A 22316-nucleotide genomic window follows, 5' to 3' on the forward strand; every position below is an offset into this window, starting at 1 on the left:
CTATGAAACACTACACAGTATTGTTTTTCCTGATGTGTCATTTATAAGTCTGATCTTGGTTGACTATCTCAGCCTTAGTTTCTTAACTATGTGATCTTGATAGTCTTGTTTACTAGGTTAGATTGATGTGTGGGAATAAGAGGAGAAAATTTTCCAGAGAATTCTTTGCAAACTGTCATATGCTTTACAAGTTGTAAGAGGAGCCAAGTGTAGTGGTACAAACCTGTAATCCCAACACTGGTACACTGAGGTAAGAGTATCATGATTTCGAAGTCAGCCTGAATGACATATCAAAATTCTGTGTGAAAAACCAGTCCCCTCCAAACAAACAAAAACCTACAAAACAAAAATCATATAAATCATAAGTATTCAAATTTTTGCTATGATATGAACATCTTCCTTTTCAGAACTAAAAACTATATTGTCTTATTTACTTACTAGAACTGAGCATAGGTTTCAGGTACTACATTTCCCTAATGTTTCGTCAACTTGATGTGATATACGGATATTTACAGAAACCTTTTGAGGAACAGTTGTACTAAAAATTGACACATTTTTAATCATAACAGTCTTCAATCATATGTACTACTACTTTAAAAAAAAAAAACTTACAGGCTGGGAATGTGGCTTAGTGGTAGAGTGCCTGACATGTATGTGGGTTCAATTCCTCAGTACCACATAAACAGATAAGGCTGAAAGTGGTGCTGTGGCTCAAGTGGTAGAGTGCTGGCCTTGAGCAAAAGAAGCTCAGGGACAGTGCCCAGGCCCTGAGTTCAAGCCCTAGAACTGGCAAAAAAAAAAAAAAAAAAAAAACCCCAAAACCAGAAAACTTACAATTGATCTGGTAACCAGCTTCACTCACGTTGCATCCACCTTCTCCATGGCCACTAGAAGCCACTTTATTTGTATAACTTCTCAAATTTTGATATGTGGCAAAACTGCCAGAAGTAATACTACCTACATTAAAAGGTAGGGCAGAATTTACTGCACCTGGAGCAGAATTTGCTCCCTTTGCGGGTAGGATTCAGGAAATCTAATTGGTGGCAATAATTATGTGATTCTTGGCACATGCACATTTTAGGAGGAAGCAGTATCATTGAAGAAGTTTCATATAAAACACTGCAGATATGTCACCATGGAGTCAGAGTCAGTGGCTTAGTTTGGAGCACAGAGACTAGACTCCTTTTGCCTCCAGTAATCAAATTTTGTTTTCATCTGCTGACATGAAAATTACATTATTAACTGTAGATGTTCAAAGTAAAATGAATAGTAGGTTTAAGAAGACCATTCAGATTTCATTAATGGTTGGGAGTTGCATCCCAAACAAGGACAAGAAATTTCAACTGTGAGTGAGTAATGATAATATCTGCAACAGGATTTAGGCCTTGGAAGGCAAACAGCTCATTTTGTTCTTCATTCCCATGGATCAAATGTGTTCTAGCATCTTGAGGAAACTTATGAGCCAATGGTTATAGAAAAGAACACAACAGTTATATGACTGCTTTTAACCTGCTAGGCTATTTTGTCTCTTGAATCAGAACAGATGCCATTAATGTCAGCATGCTGCTGCTTAAAGAAACACCTTCAAAGTTACAGCTATTGCGGGAATTGTTTAATTTGGAATATCACTTGGTTTAGTTATGCTCTAGAGCCCGTGTATGCAGTTTGTGAAAACTTGCTTGCAACCACTGGTTTTGGAAAATAGCATGTGACTTTCAAATTCACTGTTTAGCACTCCCTTCCATCCCCATTCTCCTTGGTCAGTAGCTGCTGGATCTGGCCTTTCTTGGCACAGAACTCTCATGCTGTGTGCTGTTGGAGACCACAAGCTGTTGTTTTAGGTGACTGAGATGTATTTCTGATTTAAATCTTAAACTTAGTGTTTTTAGTAAATCTTTTAGAAATTTCTTAATTATATGTTAAAATACACAGTAAACTTTAAAAAATGGATAATCTTACGTACATATTTTTTCAACTCCTGTTTATTAAAAGCAGCAAAATGTCAATTAGCTATTATTCACTTACTTTAGCATAAAGGTTTGCTTTTACTCTTTTCTTTAGGAGTCTATGGGCAAAAGTTCAGATGGCAAGTCTTATGTTATTACTGGAAGCTGGAATCCAAAATCCCCACATTTTCAAGTTGTAAATGAAGAAACTCCAAAAGGTGATGCAAATTGCTTTTATGAATATTTTACTCTCAAGAAGCTACCCAGTCCAGGCACCTGTGGCTCACTACTATAATCCTAGCTAATCAGGAGACTGACTGCCATCCTGTGGAAGATCTATCTCCAGTTAACCAGCAAAAAACAACCCCCCAAAAAACAGCTAGACTGGTGGCATAGCTCAAATGGTAGACCATCAGGCTTGAGCAAGAAAGCTAAAGAGTCAAAGACCCTAACTTATAAGCCCTGGTACCTGCACAAAGAAAAAAATAAAGAAATCCCAGACTTGGGTGGGGTTGATGGTGGTTTATGCCTATAATCCAGTTATGAAAAAAACACTGATCAGAGGATTGTGGTCTTAGGCCAGACTGGGAAAAGCATATGAGACCCTATCTGAAACTAAAAAGCTCAAGTAGTAGAGCTCTTATTTAACCAAAAAAAAGTAGAACATACACAAACCTTAAGGTTACTTGCTTGACCAGTTTCTAGTATTTGCCTAATTCTGGTGAGACAAATGACTTGAATAGCTCAAGAGTTTCTTGTTAAATTTACCTGTAAACAAAGTATTTTTGCTTATTTGTTTTTCTCTTCTCTTCATTTTCCCTTTTGTTTTTATGTACTTATGTATTTACAGACTTCTAAATTTTGTTTTTGTAGAGAGATAATCCATGCACGTATGGTTAAATATTCAAAGGACATACATAGAAAAGTGAGTGTGTTACAGTCCGTGGTGCCCCTTTTCAAAGAGAATCACCATTAGCAGTTTCCTTGTGTAATTTCAGGTATTCTGTGCAAAACAACTTCTCGTTTTTTGAGACAAGGTCTTGTTAAATAGCCCCAAATGCCTCTGTCTCATGATCCTCCTACCTTCGTTTCCTGAGTGCTTCATAAAGAAGTTTTTTTTAAGTTATCTCATGTTTTTCCTAAGTGACCTTTAATAGTATCTTAATGTCATAGCTTAAAAATGTAGAGTTATTTGCTTAATGAGGCCCTCTTATTGCACATTTATTTTTCCTAGAATTCATGGCAAAATGGATAAAGGACATAAACTAGCAGTTCTGAAGTAGAAGATCTGTAAAATTATTAGCTAAGTTTAAAAGTTGAGAATTTCCAGTGTTGTTGAGGGTAGCACAAAGAAGACACATATATGTGGAACAAAACATTTCTATGGCTTTAAAACATGCATTGGTGTCACTTTCCAGTTTTAGTGCTCCAAAAATCAAATTTTCAATGTTTTTTTTTTTAATTGTGAAAATACCATACAGAGGGGTTACAATTACATGGTTAAGGTAATGACTACATTGTTGCCTCCTCCTTTGTTTATCCCCCCCCCCCAATGTTTTTCAAAGCAACAATTTACCTAATAATTTAAAATTATGGTTGACCTTAAGATAATCTTGAAAGGTTGTAATAAAAGTAATTATTGTTCTAGTAATTGTATGAGCAAATGTATTTCCATCTGTTTTTTGTTTGTTTGTTTGTTTGTTATTCTCATCTTTTCTCTGTCTCCTAGATAAAGTACTCTTCATGACCACAGCTGTTGATTTGGTAATAACAGAAGTACAGGAGCCTGTTCGCTTTCTCCTAGAGACAAAAGTTCGAGTTTGCTCACCTAATGAAAGATTATTCTGGCCTTTCAGCAAACGTAGTACTACTGAAAATTTCTTTTTGAAACTAAAGCAGGTACTGATTTTTATTTTTTATAAATTCAAAAGGGAAAATAAGGAAAACTTATGTAAGAGGCTGATTTAACCTTAGAACATCAGATCTTTAAGTAGTCATATATATTTTAGATATATTAAAAGGAAAAACAATGTCATTTTTAGATTTATCCATCTATGTATAATTTTAATATTCTTGACTTTTTCTTAAAAAGCCAAGTTTCTATTTGCTCATTTATCCTTAGCATGAGCACATTTTAGCATTTATTAATGAAAATATGCCAATGACATATTCTCTTAGGTTTTTTTTGTTTTTGTTTTTGTTTTTTTGTTTTTGTTTTTGGTCAGTCGTAGGGCTTGAACTCTGGGCTTGGGCACTATCCCTCAGCTCTTCAGCTCAAGGATATAGCACTCTACCACTTGAGCCACTGCACCACTTCTGGTTTTCTGAGTGGTTTATTGGAGATAAGAGTCTCACGGACTTTCCTACCCAGGCTGGCTTTGAACTGCAATCCTCAGGTCTCAGCCTCTCCTGAGTAGCTAGCATGATAGGCTTGAGCCACCCAGCTTTTTTTTTTTTTTTTTTTTTTTCATTTTACACATGTTAGCCCATAGATTTCTGACCTCCATAGTTTTTTGTGAAGAGTAATATGTAATATGTTATTTTTCTGGGCTGCTTTTAAGATTACTGCGGTATCATTGATTTTTAGACATTTAACTATTGTACTTAGGTGTTATTCTCTTTTTGTCTAACCTTCTTGGGATTTGCTAGCCTTCTTAAATTTCTAAAAAAATATTAACCAAATTTGGGGAAATTTTGGCCTGTTTAGTCTTCAGTATTTTTCCTGACCATTTATTTTCTTCTTTTATTGCTTCTTTTCTTCTTTTGTTTGCTTTTTTCTTTTAGCCAGGCTAGCCTGTAACTTAGGATTCTTCAGCTTCAATCTTCTGAGTACTGTGACCAGAAAGGTAGTACAACCTCTTATAGTGGCATGGCTACCTTTAGAAGCTAATTATACATATTCTCAATATCTTGAGAATAAATTTTGAGGCTTTTCTTTCTAATCTGCTTTTCCATATGACAAACTTATTGTTAACTTGTCTGTTTTGTCATTTCTATATGTCCATTGAATGAGGTTTTCATTTTTTTAGGTTTTATACCTTATATATATATTTTTGTTTCCAGAGTGTTCAGGCAGTTCTTTCTTCTTCTTTCTTACCCTTATTTATGAGTTTATTTTCTCCTGCAATTTACTATTTTGTTCTTTTATGGGACTTTCTTTTGCACCTTGGAGCATTTACAATATAGTTATTTCAGAAATGCTTGACCGCTGATGAGTAATTTTTTCCTATGCTTATGTCTAGCTTATAATTTCAGATTATAGTTTATAACACTTTAAGCAGTACATTGTAGACAGTCTTGAGTCAGTTCTGGTCTTTTTTATTTTTGATGGTACTAATGTTTAAACTCATGTGATATGTTACAGTCTTATGAAAACTACCTTCTCATCTTTTTTTCTCCCCACTGATTTTGTTTCAAGCATCTAGAATATCACAGTAGTTCTCAATAAGGATTTTTTGAATTCAGTTTTATTTACATGCACCTTTGATTTTTCATTATCTAAAATTAGTGTTGAATGTGGATTTGAATATCCTTTTCCACAATAGTAAAAATGCTGATTCCAGATTGGCTCTATTTAGCATACTTAAAAAATAGGCAGAGAAGTCACACAAGTTTTTTTAGTGATGTGTTAGAAACAGACAGTAAACCTGACTGTTAAGGAGCAGAGGATTAGCATATGGTCTTCACTCCGTGGTGGAGGACACCCAGCCCACAGGTCACGAATGCTGTGAAATCATCTGGTACATGATAGGACAAACACATATACTTCTTGTCTGCCTCTCCTTGGCTGCCCCTGGCCATCTGCCTTACTGATAATTTTGTATGCCCCATAATGGTTTTATAAGTATCAAATGGCCGTTAGTAGTAAAAAGGTTCCCCTTCCTTATAACACTGGATTAGAGGCAGCGTGCATAAATCTTACCCCTGACTGGATTTATGGTTTTGAGCAACTTCTTTGAACTCTCTGTGTCTTGGTTTATCGAACTGCAAATTGGCAGCAGTAATAGAATCTCTTCCTTGTTATTGTGACATAAAACAAGAAAGCATCCATCACAGTTGGAATATTTTCCAAGACATCAATAAGTTCTCCATACGTTTTAGTTTTTATAATTGAGAGAGACTATGAAACCTCAGTGGGATTCAAGAAGGATTAAAAAAAACTTAAGTCATAAAATCAACACAATGCTGACATTTATTTATTTGCTTACTTACTTAGAGACAAGGTATTGTTATGTAGTCTAGATTGGCCTGGAACCCATGATTCTCCTCACTCAGCTTATTGATTACTGGGGATTACAGATGTGCACCAGCACACCCACTGCTATCCATTGTTTGGGTAGAGGATCAGTACTGAGGGAAACTGACTTTAGAAATTAAACCAATTTAAAAGCATCACTGCAAGTTCAGAGAGTAAAAGGGAGATATTCTTCAGTCTCTAGATCAGCCAGGCACTGGTGGCTCACACCTGTAATCCTTACTACTCAGGAGGCTGAGATCTGAGGATCATAGTTCAAAGCCAGCCCAGGCAGGAAAGTCCATTAGGCTTTTATCTCGAGCTAACCACCAGAAAACTGGAAGTGGCACTGGCTCAAAGGCTAGAGCACTAGCCCTGAGCAAAAGTGCTCAGGAATAGCACTCAGACCCTGAGTTCAAACCCCATGACTAAACAAAAAAAAATTTTTTTAAGTCTCTAGACCAAGAGGCAGCAAATAGAAATTCATTGAATAATATTTTAACATAAATTTATATGTCAAAAATCTGTTTAATTAGAGTTTTCTCTTTTACCCTGATTAAAGTGATGATAAACGAAACTTGTATTTTCCCTTAGGTCTAATATACAATTTTGGACTGAGATAGGTTTGCAGACAGGAATATTAACTTTGTAATTGAGTCTGGAATAATATATCTTTTCATGGAAATACATTTGTTCAATTTAAGCAAGATTTAAAAGTAATTTTATATAATGTTCTATCCTAGAACTTTTTGGGCTTTTTTTGTTAGGTTACAAAATGACTTGATAGGGTAAAGTAGCCACAATTATACTTTTGAAGTATAGTTTAGTCAGTAGACTTCTGTAGACTCTTTTGACAATTTTGAAACTATTTTGGAAGCTGAAAACATGAGGACTGTGGATCTAGGCCAGCCCAAGTGAAAAATTGTGAGATCCCAACTCAGCCTATTCCTTTGCATAGTGGCACACACGTGGGCAAGTAGGAAGACCTATCTTAAAAATAACCATTTCAGGAAAGGGCTGGAGCAGTGGCTCAACAGTGCCTTTCTAGTAAGAATGAAGCCTTGAGTTCAAAATCTAGTACCAAGAAAAAGGAAAATGCAATATGATATACATATATTATATGTAATATATTATGTATATTGACTCCCGTGAGCTGGAAGAGTGGCTCCCAATTGTAAAATGCCAGTCAAACAAGCTAGATGAGTATGAGTCCCTGAATTAAAAATCTCAATACCCACCAAAGAATCCCCAAAGAGTGTAAGCTGAATTCTTAACATCATCCTTTCAAAAAAGCAGAACCATATGTTGTGAAGCTATAAGGAAGTCAAGAAATTCCTTATCTGTCTGTCTGTCTGTCTGTCTGTCTGTCTATCTGTCTATCTATCTACCTATCTATCGTCTTTTGTTTTCCTTTGTATTTGGGTAAGTCTTTAGGGCAAGGGTTAGAGATTAGAATGGTAGAGGTAGAGTGTGAAGAATGCAAACATCTTACCTGACTTACGAAATGGTAACCCCTCTGTACATCACCTTTATAATAACAATAAAATATTTTAAAAAAAAGAATGGGAACATTTTACCATCACAGAGCACTTTACAGCATTGTTGATCTTATGTATAGTTTGAGCAATGTTTTACTGAGTACTTATTTACAAGCCACTTAATCTCACCCCCTTGTAGTTTTATTAAAACTACATTTATTTATACCACCTCTCTTTTTTTTTTTTTTAACATCCATAGCATTAAAAATAACTTTCCCAGTACTGAGGGAAACTGACTTTAGAAATTAAACCAATTTTAGAGCACTAGCCTTGAGCTGAAGAGCTGAGGGACAGCGCTCAGGCCCAGAGTTCAGGCCCCACGACCGGACCCAAAAAAAAAAAAAATTAAACCAATTTAAAAGCATTATTGCAAGTTCAGAGAGTAAAAGGGAGATATTCTTCACAGTCTCTAGATCAGCCGGGCACTGGTGGCTCACACCTGTAATCCTAACTACTCAGGAGGCTGAGATCTGAGGATCATAGCTCAAAGCCAGCCCAGGCAGGAAAGTCCATTAGGCTTTTATCTTCAGCTAACCACCAGAAAACTGGAAGTGGCACTGTAGCTCAAGCAGTACAGCACTCGCCTTGAGCCTTGAGCTGAAGAGCGCAGGGATAGCACCCAAGCCCAGAGTTCAAGCCCCACGACCGACGAAAAAAAATAAATAACTTTACTACTTATTGAGGTCCTCTTGTGATTATAACTACTAGCTACTTAATTCCTTATCTCAGGTTACTTTGGCAGCAATCCAATGAGCATAAATAATACTCCCGTATTATTTATCTTGTCTATTTTGTAATATATTTATGAACAAGAAACATACAGTTTCATCCAGGGTTACTTCATAGAAACATAACACTTTTGTATTTCTGAAAGAAGATTTTTACAAGTTTTCTTTAGGCAGTAATTTAAAATGTTAACCCTTTTCAGTTCTCCTCAAACCAAAAAGAAAAGAGTTCCTACCAAGCAAAATTTTAAAATGCACAGCATGTTACTTTTCTTTACCATCGGTTTGGAAAAGCAGTTATAGAATTTTAATGTGTTTAAAAATTGATTCTTTCTCCTTTTGTTAAAATTATCTGGTGACTCAGTAACTCCTTTTAGCCTGGAAGCCTGCCCATCTGTGGGATTGTTAAATTAAGATGGCATCATATTAGAGAAGGAAAACTTTAAATTAGGGAGACAAAGACTTTCTTGGATTAGCCATTTACTGGAAATGGAAGAAAATGAACTAAAGACTTAAATTTCCTAAAAATGATACAAAGTAACCAAGAAAAGCAAATATTCTTAGAAGTAAAAAATTATGGAACTTTTCTTACCAAAGACACCATTAGAGGAATTCATTATTTATTGTATTTTTATTTTATTTGGCTAATTTTAAAAAGCAATAGATCTGAAACAGTCTACATAGGTAAACAGAAGATTCTGCATTCTATTTAAGAGCTACACAGTTCTGAATTGTTTGGAATGAATCAATCATCCTCTACTGAGGGACACATGGCATGGATTTTTTTTTTAACCATTGTTTTTTTCTTCCAAGTAATGTTGCAAGATGAAACCTTGTGGATCTTTTTGGTTTCTGAAAGTGCCTTTTTTTAGAGTAATTTCCGTTTTATGTTGTTGTTGATCATGGGGCCTGAGCTCTGGGCCTGGGCACTGTCCTCAGCTCTTCAGCTCAAGGCGAGTACTTTACCACTTGAGCCACAGCACCACTTCAGGCTTTTTCTGCTTATGTGGTGCTGAGGAATCAAACCCAGGGCCTCAGGCATGCAAGGCAAGCACTCTACCACTGAGCCACCTTCCCTGCCCCCTGTTTCAGATTGCATTTAAGTGATACTTTCAAATGCAATTTGTAACGCAACAAAAATTTTAAATCCTGTTTCCTACCAAAGAATAGCTTTTAAAAGCTAAAATTATTATTATAAATTTGGGATAAATATATGCTAAAGAATTTAAGTCACTTTGTTTCTTTGGGATCTAGAAAGATGGTAAAATGGGTTCTAAGGATTTGAGACCTTGAGGTCTATGCTTAGAAAAAAAAAGTTTTAGAAGATTACTAGGTTAATGTCTCATAGGTAATCTTTGGGTTATCTTTTCTGTTGGACAGAAATAATGTTCATATCTCATGGACACAAGCCTAGAGTTTAATATGTAACTTCACAGAATCTGAATCCTTTATTAATAGTAAGTAGCTAAGTAAAGAAACAGTATATTGTCAAAATCAAGTAATCTTTGGTTAGATGTGTTAAAGCCAAACGGCAAACTGTAGCCTGAGTGTCACATCTGGCCTGACAACTGTTTCTGTAAATAAGATTTTATTGGGTCACAATCACATTCAATTTACTTATTGTCTGTGGCTGCTTTTGCCTTTCTAATGGCAGAAGTCCATAATGGTGACAGAGACTACTAACTCATTTACCCTAGAATAACTTACTATTTTGATTTTAAGAGAAACTTTCTGATTCTTTTTTTTTTTTTTTTGGGTCCGGTAGTGGGGCCTGAACTCTGGGGCCTGGGCGCTGTCCCTCAGCTCTTCAGCTCAAGGCTAGTGCTCTACCACTTGAGCCACAGCGCCACTTCCGGCTTTTTTCTTTTTGCTTATGTGGTGCTGAGGAATCGAACCCAGGGCCTCGAGCATGCAAGGCAAGTGCTCTACCACTGAGCCACCTTCCCAGCCCAACTTTCTGATTCTTGTATGAAGTGTTTTATAATTATGCTGAAAGAACATGTTGCCACTATGTTGGCTTTACTGTAGATCTGGGATAAATTTTAAAGAACTCAAATGGAAATTGGGATGATAAAATGCACTCTGACATTTCTGTGAACCCTTTATCCTCTACCCTCTCTTTGTGTGTTTTTACTTTACTGTGTGTGTTCATGTGGTGTGGCTGGCTATTTTTCAGGTTTTTCTGTGTACGTTTTCTGGTAGTTTTCCCTTTTTCTCATGCTCTATAATTATAATTCACTTCATGTTTTTTTCCTCCTCCTACATAAAGTGGCCATAATAGGAACTTAATGTACTTAAATACTTAATATATTTAAGGCAAATTTTTATACTGTTATTGCTAATTTAGATCAGTGTAAACTGTTACATATTTGCCTGAAAATAAATGAGATGGAGTTACCAAATTTTTGTGTTTTCTTTTTATGTCTTCTATTCATTTCCACCCACTGACCACTCTCACCCTAAGCTGTTGCTTTCAATTAAGAAAAAGTTCCATACACTGTTTTAATTAAGCAGGAGGGGGAAAAATCATGAAGGAAGATTTTGTTAATCTAATTTTAAACTTAATGTTTTACATTTAAACTTTTTTTTTTTTTTTGGCAGTTGTGGGACTTGAACTCTGGGCCTGAGCACTGTCCCTCAACTCTTCAGCTTAAGGCTAGTGCTCTACCACTTGAGCTACAGGGCCACTTCTGGTTTTCTAGTGGTTTATTGGAGATAAGAGTCTCACAGACTTTCCTGCCTGGGCTGGCTTTGAACCTCGACCCTCAGATCCAGCCTCCTGAGTAGCTAGGATTACAGGCGTGAGCCACTGGCGCCTGGCTAGATTAAAACTTTTTGATCTGTAATTTTATATAGTAAGCCTGAAAGGATACCTTAAAGGATAACATGAAAGGTACAGGAACAATTATCTTTTTAGTTTATATTAATTGTTGGTGCTTGTATATTTGATGATATTCTTTGATGATTGGTAAAATTGCAATAATGGAGTTGAGCTCAGTAAATACTCTATTATCCTAAGGGTTATAAATACAAAAGTGTACTTTTCTACTTAGAAAAGGTTATGTTTAAGCCCAGGTGCCAGCCTGGTTCAAAGCCAGCCCGGGTAGGAAAGTCCATGAGACACTTACTTCCAATAAACCTCTTGAAAACCAGAAGTGGCACTGTAGCTCAAGCAGTAGAGCGCTCACCTTGAGCTGAAGAGCTCAGGGACAGCTCCCAAGCCCAGAGTTCAAGCCCTAGGACCGGCACAAAAAAAAAAAAAGAAAGGTTATGTTTAATGTAAATATTGAAAGAAATGCTATTCTCATATTCTATACAAAATCAAAATATTTAATATAAAAGATTTTACTGCATTGTAATAATATTTTTTCCACCCTCAAGATAAAGCAGAAGGAGAGAAAGAATAATGCTGACACATTTTATGAAGTTGTGTGCTTGGAAAGTGAATCAGAAAGAGAGAGAAGGAAAACTACTGCCACTCCTTCTGTTCGCCTGCCACAGTCTGGATCTCAGAGTTCAATGATCCCTTCTCCTCCTGAAGATGATGAAGAGGAAGGTAAATTGCAGGGAGAACTTAATTTACATGTAGTTAGAGGACTTTTAAGGTTTTATCATTCACCTGATTGATAGTATAAAGTGACAGGTGGACTTTATTCAAAGTGGGTATTTGAGAGGCTACTGTGTAGAAAATTTGTGAGAGGTTAGAAAATAATTAACATTAGATTTTTTAAATTACAATCAAATTGGAGAAATTAGATTTTATAATTAGTACTTTTTTGTTTCTATTTTTTTGCGGGGGGGGGGGGGGTGGGGAATCCGGTTGTGGGGCCTGAACTCTGGGCCTGGGCACTGTCCCTCAGCTCTTCAACTCAAGGCGAGCGATCTACCACTTGAGCTACAGCGCCACTTCCATAATTAGTACTTTTTAAAAACTCATTGCTTAGCTAAAGTGTATTAGCACTTTTTTTGTCACAGCTTCTATATAACTGAGTATTTCCATCTCAACTGATTGATTTTATAGGACAGTTTGACCTGCTGACACTTGAGAGTTACACCTCAGGATTGCTGTTTCACTATCTTCATATCTTACTATCTCTAAAGTCTTAGTTATTTAAAGTTTAAATATTTTGCTTGGTCCTTTTAAATACTTTTTGCTGGGCTGGGAAGGTGGCTCAGTGGTAGAGCGCTTGCCTTGCATGCCTGAGGCCCTGGGTTCGATTCCTCAGCACCACATAAGCAAAAAGAAAAAAAAAAGCCAGAAGTGGCGCTGTGGCTCAAGTGGTAGAGTGCTAGCCTTGAGCTGAAGAGCTGAGGGACAGCGCCCAGGCCCGGAGTTCAGGCCCCACAACCGGACCAAAAAAAAAAAAAAAATTTATATATGCCCCTTGTATTTTAAATATATGTATGCCATTTTATAGAACATTTAGAAATTCATAAACATATAAAAGAGTAAAGTATCGATCACACTACCATCAATCAGAGGCAGAAATGATTTATGACTTGAAGGCTAGCACTCTGTCACCTGACTCACAACTCCTCTTCCAGCTCTTTGGCAGTTAATTAGAGATAAAAGGGGTTAAAAGCATGGATAAAATGGTAGAGTGCCTACCAATGAGCAAAAGCATCAGATACTGAGTTTGAGTCCTGATCTTGGACCAAAAACAAAGACAGAGAGAGAGAGACAGACAGACAGACAGAGAGATCTCACAGAGTTTTTTTTACCTGCAATTGATTGAATTGCAATCCTCAGATATATGCCTCCTGAGTAGTTAGGATTACAGTCTACGGACACCAGCTTGTTTTCTATTTTTCAACATCGATCACACTGAAGATTTAACTCCATATGTGTTTATGTGTTTTTCCCCCATATCCTTTTGTAACATAAATGTTAGCATTTGCCTTATATCATTTTATTTCACCATTCTTTTTTTTTTTTTTTTGTCGGTTGTGGGGCTTGAACTCTGGGCCTGGACGCTGTCCCTCAGCTCTTCAGCTCAAGGCGAGCGCTCTACCACTTGAGCTACAGCGCCACTTCCTTATTTCATCATTCTTTACTGTGCCTTTATAGAAGAATCAGGAGCTGATATTTTTTGCTGTTGTAAATGAGACTGTTATATATGCTATATATAAATCTGTTTACTTTGGAAAAGGTAAAGGAATGTACCATATTTGTGTGTCTTGTAACTTTATAAGTGGCTCTTTTCTTTTTTTGCAAATCCTGGGGCTCCAACTCAGGGCCTGGGTGCTGTCCCTGAGCCCAAGGCTAGCGCTCTACCACTTGAGCCACACCACCACTTTTCTTTTGTTTTTGTTTGTTTGTTTTGTTGTTTGTAGTTTATTGAAGATAGGTGTCTCATGGGGACTTTTCTGCCCAGGTTGGCTTCAAACCTCAATCTTTAGGTCTCAGCTTCCTGAGTAGCTAGGATTTACGGGAGTAAGGCACTGGCACCCAGAAAATCACTCTTTTCTATAATTGACAAAATAAAGACATGTGGAAAGAAAGGATAAAGAGGTTACAAAAACTTTCCACTTATGGCCAGTTTTATTTTATTGTATTTATACACAAACATTAAAAAAGAAATTATGACTATTTTCATAGTATAGTACATTTTGGCTAGCGTAGCCATTTTTGTGATGCTTTTTTGTTTTTTACTAAAGATAATGATGAGCCTCTCTTGAGTGGATTTGGTGATGTATCCAAAGAATGTGCAGAAAAAATTCTTGAAACATGGGGTGAATTACTATCAAAATGGTAAGTTCTAATAGTTCTCCTTTTTGTCTCTAGATCTCATTTTATGAATATGGAATGTTTCCTAATTATAATACTCAGTTTGGAACCAATTTAAATGTACACACACTAGACCTTGTATTTTTGGGATTTGTGAGGATGATAGTGTAGAAATTTAATCAGTTCTTAGAATATCAGAGACAATAAATCTTCATTACTGAAGAAAACATTAAACCAAACATGGAACTTGGGAACAGCATTAAAAAAAAAAAAGTCCTTTATGTTGAAGATTGAAGAAGTGACTCACTATTTAAGATAATACCCAGTATGACTTTTCCTCATCTGTGATAAGTTCCTGGCATGAAGCATAGTGTCACTAATATAGTATATATTACCTACTCTGTCAATTGTCTTTCCATGTTTAAAACTTGCCTTAACATGTTTAAAACTCAGGAATTTCTTAATAGCTTGTGATGGCAAGTAGTTCAGTGATAGATGCTTGCCTATCTTGCTTGAGGCCTTGGGTTCATTCCCCAGCACAGAAACAAGACAAAATATTACTGATTCTTGCTGTGCATTGTGGCATATGCCCATAACCACAGCAGTAGCCCATAATCCAAGCATTCAGGAGGCTGGAGAAAGTTCCAGACTAGCCAGAACTGAATAGGGAGTTGGAGGCCAACCTAAGCTGTCTCAAAATAAGAAAGAAAATACCTTGACAACAGTGTTAGCTAGCATTATCCTAGTCAGATTGAAGGAGATGGTATCTCCAGGTATTGATCAACAGACCAGGGATACTCTGGTGAGACATTTTTGTAGTTCCTTTCTCCTTGGGTAGGGTGCCATGGGAAAAAAAAAAAAAAAACAATACAAAACAGAAAACTGAACTTGAAAGCGATTCAAGGCTGTCTGTTTCTAATGTTTCCATTAGGGCTAGTACATTAGTTCCCTGTGCATCTTATGGCTTTGGGGTTTCATTTTTCTCATAAATTATAACTGTTGAAGTTTTTTAACTTTAAGCTGTGTCTTAGCATTAAAAATAATCATGGTGGGGGTGGAATTGGGAGGGGAGGGAAAGAGAAGTAAGGGAGGGGGTAACAATATTCAACAAGAAATGTACTCATTATTTTACATATACAACAGTTACCCCTCTGCACATCACTTTGACAATAATATTAAATTAAAAAAGTAATTTTACCTAAAGAGAGGAAGGGGAGAAAATACAGTAATAATATCCAGTGTATATCTTACAGAATTTATCAAATTGAGGGAGGGGCGGGATTGGGGGAGACAGGGAAGAATGGTGAAAGGGTGACATTGATCAAGATGCATTGTATTCATAAACTGCTTTGTTAAATGGCAACTCCTTTGTACAGCTACTGAAAGATAATAAAGTATACATATTTAAAAAAATTTGTGCCCTTCAGTGATACAGTACAATTGGGTGTCTTCTGCTGTAGCTCTCTTAAAATGTTTTATGCTATGGCAAAACACTCTACGTATTGTAAAGTATCATATGCACAAGAGAAAAGGGCAAACAAGAGCATGGCTTGTTTTTACGTAAGTGGCTTTAATACATGAACTCTGAAGAAAACCTAGAATAGTTTTCTGATTTTTTTTTATATTACTGTACAGTCAGGCGACAAAACTGTGGATGGTTTTGTCACCGTTATATCTTCAATTCAGTGAGTCTGAAGTGTTTGGACTTCTGCTGCAAGGAATTTCATCTGCATAAAAAGGTTTCTGCTCTAAAACAGAAATACAGTTTAGTTTTACATGGTTTCCTAATATTTAAAACTGTCTAGTATAGTATTTGGATTCTAGAATTAGATTTTATTAGATGAGCCTACCAGCATTGTATATGATAACTTGGGATGTATTTTCTTATCACTTTGTTATTTATTTAATTCCAGTGTCCTCCCATATCCTCAAATTTATTAACTGAATTCCCATCTGTCTCTATCACTTCCAGGTTATTCAAGCTAAGTTTGCTTATTTATTCATGACTTCAGATATATCATATTTTCTTTTAATCATTTCATCTTTAATTTTTTCCATCCTATGTGTTCTGTGGATAGGAATCATATTGTTAACTTTACTTCACTAAGAAAATAGAAGTCTGTGGAACTACCATATGGGATTCTTATAGACTAAGAATAATGGATGTCCTGGTTGAATACTAAGCCCTCTGTCAAGTTATATACACAACATTTTTCAACAATAGTAACCTTATAAATTTGTAACCACTTTTACAAATGAAGAAGCTGACTCATAATTTAAGCTATTCAATGAGTAAACTGGGAGACCCAAAAATTTTAACATAGAAAATCTGATGTTGAAGTAGACTTATTTATTTCCATGTTACATTTACTAGCAGTATTAGTAATAATATCTTGGAGCTCTATCTCTCTAAGTTATCCTAGTGGTAAGAGAACTAATGTCCTCAATGTAAAAGAATGTACTGAGTTGTCACTAGTCTTAAGAAACTGATGACTACCCCAGTGAATAAACTGACCTCCCTGGTTTTTCTCCATTTGTGAAACTGGAGATAAAAGGTCTACTTCAGAGCCGGTTGCCGGTGGCTCACAATTGTAATTCTAGCTACTCGGGAGGCTGAGATCTGAGGATCATGGTTCAAAGCCAGCCCGGGCAGGAAAGTCCACGTGAAACTCTTATCTCCAATAAACCACTAGAAAACCAGAAGTGGTGATGTGGCTCAAGCAGTAGAGTATTCACCTTGAGCTGAAGAGCTGAGGGATAGCGCCCAAACCCAGAGTTCAAGCCCCACGACTGCAAAAAAAAAAAAAAAAAAGTCTGCCTCAGATGGTTGTTATAGGAGCAAATGAGATACTATATTAAAAGCCTTTTGAAGACTTATCTTAATGTTTCTAGACAGGCTTTATCTTCTTCATTGTATAGATTAAAAAAAAAAGTAAACTCCAAAACTTATTAACTTGTTTTGATAGTATAGTGGTACATTAGAAACATTCTTAAACCACCACAGTTACTTAGAGAAGTTGCTTGAAGGAATATAGAAAAACTACTTAAAACATACTTGAATTGTTTTTTTGTAACCAAAATTACATAAATATATAGTTCACTTGTTGATTTTGAGGTAGGGCTCTGTTCCAGTAATTAGAATGTTGCTCTCACTTTTTTATATAAGCTCTAGCCATAAGTTATCACCTGTGGTTTCTACTTTTCCTTTTTTTTAAAGACATAATTTGGAGATACTTAGGGAGTAGTTTACATCCATGTGAGTGTTTATTTTTCCTTCCAGCCAGTTTCTTACAGCTATTTTTTATCAAGTCTAATCCAATAGCCCTTTGTCATTTTTCTTTATTTTTATGTTGCTTTATCAGGTAAGTCATTTAGTTGAATTTTAATAAAAGTAACTCTTTAGAGAATCTTCATTTTAGGAACTAGTGAGTTTTGGCTTTATTTTTTAGGCATCTCAACTTGAGTGTAAGACCCAAGCAGTTACCATCATTAGTGAGAAATGGGGTCCCAGAAGCTCTTCGAGGAGAAGTCTGGCAGCTTCTAGCAGGCTGTCACAACAATGACCACCTGGTGGAAAAATACCGAGTTCTTATCACAAAGGTAAAGACACAATGCTGCATCTTCACTATTAATCCTTTTCAAGATTTTTTTTAATAATGACATGTCATTGTGGTTATTTAACCTCCAGAAAGATTTCTTTTGTTTGCTCAATTGTTTGTTTTATAATATATCTAAAATAAGAATATAACTGGCTAAAATAAGAATACTTGCCAGGCACCCATGGCTCACGCCTGTAATCCTAGCTACTCAGGAGGCTAAGATCTGAGGATCAGGGTTCAAAGCCAACCCCAGGCAGGAAAGTCTTTATCTCCAAGTAGCCACCAGAAAACCAGAAGTGGTGCTGTGGCTCAAGTGGAAGAGTGCTTGCCTGGAGCTGAAGAACTGAGGGACAGCGCCCAGGCCCAGAGTTCAGGCCCCACAATCAACAACAACAACAACAACAACAACGAATACTTCTGGCTGAAGATGTGTCTTTTGTAGCATAAAAAAGAAGTGCAAGATTTTCTTTCTTGATTTATTGTACCTCAAAGGTAAGAGATGTCCTCTAACCCATTATGCATCTAAATCCTTACTAATTGTAGTTACATTTTGGTCAGAGAAGTTGTACTATTCAGTATATAAATTTTTTTTTTTTAATTCTTGTCATACTTGACAGAAATGTGCTTTTGGTAGAAGAGGCCTAGTTCTTATTGATGCGGTTGTTCGAGATTAATTCTGTAGTCTTAAACTGTATTCCCTTCTAGCTTATTCCTCTAAAGAAAAAAATCCTTGTTTTTACCATATGTTTCCTTCCCAGTTTGCAATGTTCTTCAACCAAAAAAAAAGAAAGACTTCTTTGTGCAGCATATAAACTTTAAAGTAGTTTTCTTCAAAGTTGGGCAGTATGTTATGCATTTAGGTATCCATGTTACTGGTTTCAGCTTTAGTATTCTTGAATTCCTGAAATGTTTGTCAATTAGGAAGTAGTTTTTCCAATGGTATATAATCCAAAACATGGGTTATAATAAGGTATTGCTCAGGCTGCTTAAGAAGAATTGAAAATATTTCTATATGATAAAATGAAGCCTCTTAAGAAAACGTTAAAACATAATTAGGGATAAACAATGTCTTTATAAAGCTGGTATTTAGTACAAATATCTTATAATGGAACAATATTTAAACATAAGATAGGACCTTTCTTCACCAGAAAATGGTTGGTTGTTGTTTTTTTTTTTTTTAAGAAAATTTTGGATTTGTAATACTATCTTTCTAGATCCTTTTGAAGTCCTTGGAAATGTTTGAACAAAATTATTTGAGACTTTAATACTTTAAGTTCAAAATTTTAGTCCCATAGATACAGAATCATATACTTTGTATACAGGAACATTTAAAGTCTATCATCCACATATTTGTTTTTTGGGTTTATCACACTCAAAATGATGGTTTGAATTCCATGCCAGGTTCTTGCTGATGACATAAATTCATTAATGATATAATTTTATTTTTCTTTATGTCTTTGTAATCCATAATATATGTGTACCAAATCATTTTTTTCTTTTTTTCTTTTTTGTTGCCTGTCCTGGGGCTTGAAGAGCCTGGCTAGTGCTCTTCCACTCAAGTCATGGCTCTGTTTTATTTATTTGTTGTTGTTTTTTTATGGTCAATGGGAATTAAGAGTCTCAACTTTGAAACAGGATCCTCATATCTCTGCCTTCTGAGTAGCTAGGATTACAGATGTGAGCCACCAGCACCTGTCTAGATTGTATCATGTCTTTTATTCATCTGTGGTTGGGCATCTCAGCTGATTTCACCATTTTGTTGAGTTTATTATTTGAATTTTCTTCTCCTTCACTATTACTTGTCTGTTGTGGAGTTGTTGGTTTATACATGAATTTAGTGATATTTCACTGAGATCTTGCATCCAGGTCCAAATTTTGATTGAAATTTCAATTCCCTATGCCCTTTTAGTTGGTGATTTCTCACAGGTTACTTAAGACTGCATAGTGGTAGCATTGTGGTATATTTTCTTGTTACTACATCATAGGAGTGTGCCTAAAAACAATTTCAGTACTAAAGACACTATATTCAGAACTCTTCTCCAGTCAGGATGAGGAAACATAGCTACAAATGTATTGTAGTTGATAAGACACAACTTTGTGTTTGTAGCAGTTCTTTTTTTTTGGGGGGGGGGGGCTAGTCCTGGGGCTTGAACTGTGGCACTGTCCTTGAGATTTTGTGCTCAAGGCTAGCACATTACCACTTGAGCCACAGCTCTTCTTCTGGATTTTTGGTGATTACTTGGAGATAAGAGTCTCTCAGACTTTCCTGCTTGGGCTGGCTTCAAACAGTGATCCTCAGATCTCAGCTTCCTGAATAGCTAGGTTTATAGGCCATCAGCACCTAGCTTCAGCAGTTCTTAATGATAAGCAGTCACTACTACTCTAATGCCTTTAGATGACTATAGAAGCAAGATTATATCTTCATGCTGTATGGGGACCTTAATTAACCAGAGTAGAAACTGGGAGAAAATAGCAAGGAGAACACTAATGAATAAATACTAAGTATTTAGGTTCTGTTGCTGCTGTTGTTGTTTGTTTTGTTAGTTGTAGGGCTTGAACTCATGGTCTGGGCACTGACCCTGAGCCTCTTTGTGCTCAAAGCTAGTGTTCTACTACTTGGGCCACAGCGCCACTTCCGGCTTTTTTCTTTTTTGCTTATGTGGTGCTGAGGAATCGAACCCAGGGCCTCAGGCATGCAAGGCAAGTGCTCTACCACTGAGCCACCTTCCCAGCCCCTAGTTTTCATTCTTATAAGTAAATACTTTGCTAGTTTTAGTGGTGTCTGCCTGGGTCTCAGCTGCATGGGAAGCTGTGGAATGTGAACTGTTTGTGCTCATAAGTTGGAACTAGCCACATCTTGTTGGATTAGCCCCTTTTATTGAATGTAGCTCCTACCCATTCCCTCCTATAAAACTAATTATTGCTGGGTGCCAGTAGCTCACACCTGTAATCCTAGCTACTCAGGGGGACTGCGGTTCGAAGCTAGCCTGGGCAGAAAAGTCCCTGTAAGATTCTTATCTCTAATTAACTGCTCAAAAACTGGAAATGCTGAGGGACAGCGTGCAGGCCCAGAGTTCAGGCCCCACGACTGGACCAAAAAAAAAAAAAAAAAGAATGAAAACTAGAAAAATATAGCCCAAGTTTTGTTCCTTCCTTTCTTTCTTTTCTTTCATTTGTCCTTTCTTCCTTCCTTTCTCCCTCCCTTTCTCCCTTCGTCCCTTTCTCTTTTTCTTTTTTCTTTGAAGATGATATTGGAGTTCCAAATCAGGGCCATGTGCTCGGCAAACAGATGCTGTAAGCCGTGAGCCACACCCCAGTCCATTCAGCTGTGGTTACTCCTCCTTTGCCAGGGATTGGCTTCAGATCACAGTGCTCCTACGTAAGCTTGCCTTGGAACTTGGATTGTATTTGTGTGCCATCACACCCACATTTCTCACTAACTTTTTTGTAGGGTGGCTTTTAACCATGTTCCTACCAATCTCTTTAAAATGTCACAATTTAAAAATATGTAGCTCTATGAAATTTTACATATAAATATACTGCTATGGCAATTATAAAGAGCTAGGTGTACCTATCACCTCCAAAGTTATTCTACCACATGAGCCACAGCACCACTTCTGGTTTTCTAGTGGTTGTTTGGAAATAAGATTCTCACAGACTTTCCTTGCCCAGGCTGGCTTTGAACTGCTAATCTCAGCCTCCTGAGTAGCTAGGATTACAGGCATGAGTCACCGGCTCCCTACCTAGTTTTCATTCTTATAAGTAAATACTTTGCTTGTTATAGTGGTGTCTGCCTGGGTCTCAGATGCAGGGGAAGCTGTAGAATGTAAATTGTAATAATGTAAAATATATCACATACTTAAAGATGTCTCTTATTTCTATATGCACTGGAATTAATTTGGCAGCACTCTTCTCCCATTTTCCTTTTGAAAGTGAAAACTTTCTAGCTTTGTCATTTCATTGGGGATCCAGGAGAGAGACAATGCAACCACAACACCCAGCTGTGTCAGGTGTTTTTACGCAAAGCACTTTTATCCATTGTCTGTTGACTCACTGGATTGTAACTATACTTAAGTGCACTCACTAGTAAAGTATATAGTAGAGACTGGATTTGTCTTTAATAATCTTTGACTATAGTAAAAACTTTTTGTACAGAAATGTGTGCATACATAAATTCATGGAAACATGAAAACATATACCTGACTTTGCACATATTTATTTTATTTTAAACTTTGTTCTTTCTTTCAACCATTTTCCTATTGGCAGTTCCTTACTTTATTTCTAGTTTTTAAACATGAAATAGTGTATGTATTGGGGGGGAGGTGGAGGTTGTGTGAGGTTTTGTTTGTTGTTTTTGTTTTTTGTCAGTTGTGGGTCTTAAACTCAGGGTCTGAGCACTGTCCATGAGCCTCTTTGTGCTCAAGACTAGCACTCTACCACTTGAGCCACAGTGCCACTTACAGTTTGGGGGCTGGTTAATTGGAGATAAGAGTCTCATAGGAACTTTTCTGCCTGGGCTGTCTTTGAAATGTGATCCTCAGATCTC

General features: G+C 36.5%; 1 protein-coding gene and 1 pseudogene across 5 annotated transcripts in view; both read left to right on the plus strand.

The window, feature by feature from the left end:
* Positions 1-22316, plus strand: part of Rabgap1 (RAB GTPase activating protein 1) — a 156022-nt gene that overhangs the window by 67300 nt on the left and 66406 nt on the right. For all 5 annotated transcript variants that reach the window (XM_042678642.1, XM_042678644.1, XM_042678640.1 and 2 more), the window contains exons 9-13: positions 2062-2164; positions 3676-3845; positions 11825-11999; positions 14102-14195; positions 17621-17771. In XM_042678642.1, coding sequence (XP_042534576.1) covers positions 2062-2164; positions 3676-3845; positions 11825-11999; positions 14102-14195; positions 17621-17771 — 693 coding nt within the window. The remainder of the gene's footprint in view (positions 1-2061; positions 2165-3675; positions 3846-11824; positions 12000-14101; positions 14196-17620; positions 17772-22316) is intronic.
* Positions 3-1862, plus strand: LOC122107059 (annotated as a pseudogene).

Source organism: Dipodomys spectabilis, unplaced genomic scaffold (assembly GCF_019054845.1).
Source record: "Dipodomys spectabilis isolate Male_0828 unplaced genomic scaffold, ASM1905484v1 ptg000046l, whole genome shotgun sequence".
NCBI classification, from domain to species: domain Eukaryota; kingdom Metazoa; phylum Chordata; class Mammalia; order Rodentia; family Heteromyidae; genus Dipodomys; species Dipodomys spectabilis.